Source organism: Antrostomus carolinensis, unplaced genomic scaffold, assembly GCF_000700745.2.
Source record: "Antrostomus carolinensis isolate BGI_N321 unplaced genomic scaffold, ASM70074v2 scaffold31856, whole genome shotgun sequence".
In the NCBI taxonomy this organism is placed as follows: Eukaryota; Metazoa; Chordata; class Aves; order Caprimulgiformes; family Caprimulgidae; genus Antrostomus; species Antrostomus carolinensis.
The window spans coordinates 1-1,451 of NW_010324457.1; the positions used below are offsets into that span (position 1 = coordinate 1).

The window sequence follows — 1,451 nt, forward strand, 5'->3', positions numbered from 1 at the left end:
TGATATAATCCACCTCGAAGGTGACGAGGCCGTGGGCGGAGGGTCTGGGGCAGGGTCTGCGCCTCAGGACCATCATGGTTTGGTGGATGGTCACCGAGTTGAGTGACGTCGTCTCTCGTCCCGTCTTGACGTCGACGCAGCCGCTGCAGAGACACTCGGCGAAGGCCAGCTTGCGCGGGTAGCGGTCCTCGTCCTCGTCGATGCTGCGGGGGACGGCGGGGGGCGGTCAGAGAGACCCCAACCCAGCAGCCACCAAGGTCACCAGTGCTGGGAGCAACCCCGACTGGGCAGGCGACTGGGATCAATCCCAACTGGGACGCCACTGGGATCAACCCCAACTGGGCAGGTGACTGGGATCAATCCCAACTGGGACGCCACTGGGATCAACCCCAACTGGGCAGGTGACTGGGATCAACCCTGAACTGGGATCAACCTCAACTGGGCAAGCAACTGGGATCAACCCCAACTGGGATGGCACTGGGATCAACCGCAACTGGGATCAACTCCAACTGGGATGCCACTGGGATCAACCCCAAACTGGGCAGGCGACTGGGATGCCACTGGGATCAACCCCAACTGGGCAGGTAATTGCGATGTTGCTGGGATCAACCCCAACTGGGACACCACTGGGATCGATCCCAACTGGTCATGTAACTGGGATGCCACTGGAATCAGCCCCAACTGGGGAGGTGACTAGGATGCCACTGGGATCAACCCTGAACTGGGCAGGTAACTGGGATCAACCCCAACTAAGCAGGTAATTATGATGCTGCTGAGATCAACCCCAACTGGTCTTGCAACTGGGATGCCACTGGAATTGACCCCAACTGGGGAGGTGACTGGGATGCCACTGGGATCAACCCTGAACTGGGCAGGCAACTGGGATGCCACTGGAATCGGCCCCAACTGGGCAGGTAACTGGGATGCCACTGGGATCAACTCCAACTGGGCAAGCAGCTGGGATCAACCCCAACTGGACAGATAATTGTGATGCTACTGGGATCAACCTCAACTGCTCAGGCAACTGGGATCAACCCCAAATGGGCAGGTAACTGGGATGCTACTGGGATCAGCCCCAACTGGTCAGGCCGCTGGGATCAACCCTAAATGAGCAGGTAACTGGGATACTGCTGGGATCAACCCCAACTGGGGAGGCAACTGGGATGCTACTGGGATCAACCTCAACTGGGCAGGTGACTGGGATCAACCCCAACTGGGGAGGCAACTGGGATGCTACTGGGATCAACCTCAACTGGGCAGGTGACTGGGATCAACCCCAACTGGGCAGGTAACTGGGATGCTACTGGGATCAACCTTAACGGTGAAGGCGACTGGGATGCCCTTGCAAGAGGCAGGTGAGGGATGTTCGGGGAAACTGAGGCACGGGGCGGGGCGGGGCGGGGCCTCACCGGTAGCGCCAGGGGGAGATGGAGCGCTCGTTGGCTTCGCTG

The 1,451-nt window shown here is 59.5% G+C and overlaps 1 protein-coding gene across 1 annotated transcript; it reads right to left on the bottom strand.

Moving 5' to 3' along the window:
* Positions 1-4: 4 nt before the first annotated feature.
* On the bottom strand, positions 5-1,447 carry LOC104527286 (interleukin-17C-like; the record flags this gene model as incomplete). The annotated part of the gene is made up of 2 exons (XM_010170961.1): positions 5-203; positions 1,410-1,447. Coding segments are annotated over 2 exons (237 nt in total), but the record flags the coding sequence as incomplete, so codon positions are not given.
* Between the last annotated feature and the right edge of the window lie 4 nt (positions 1,448-1,451).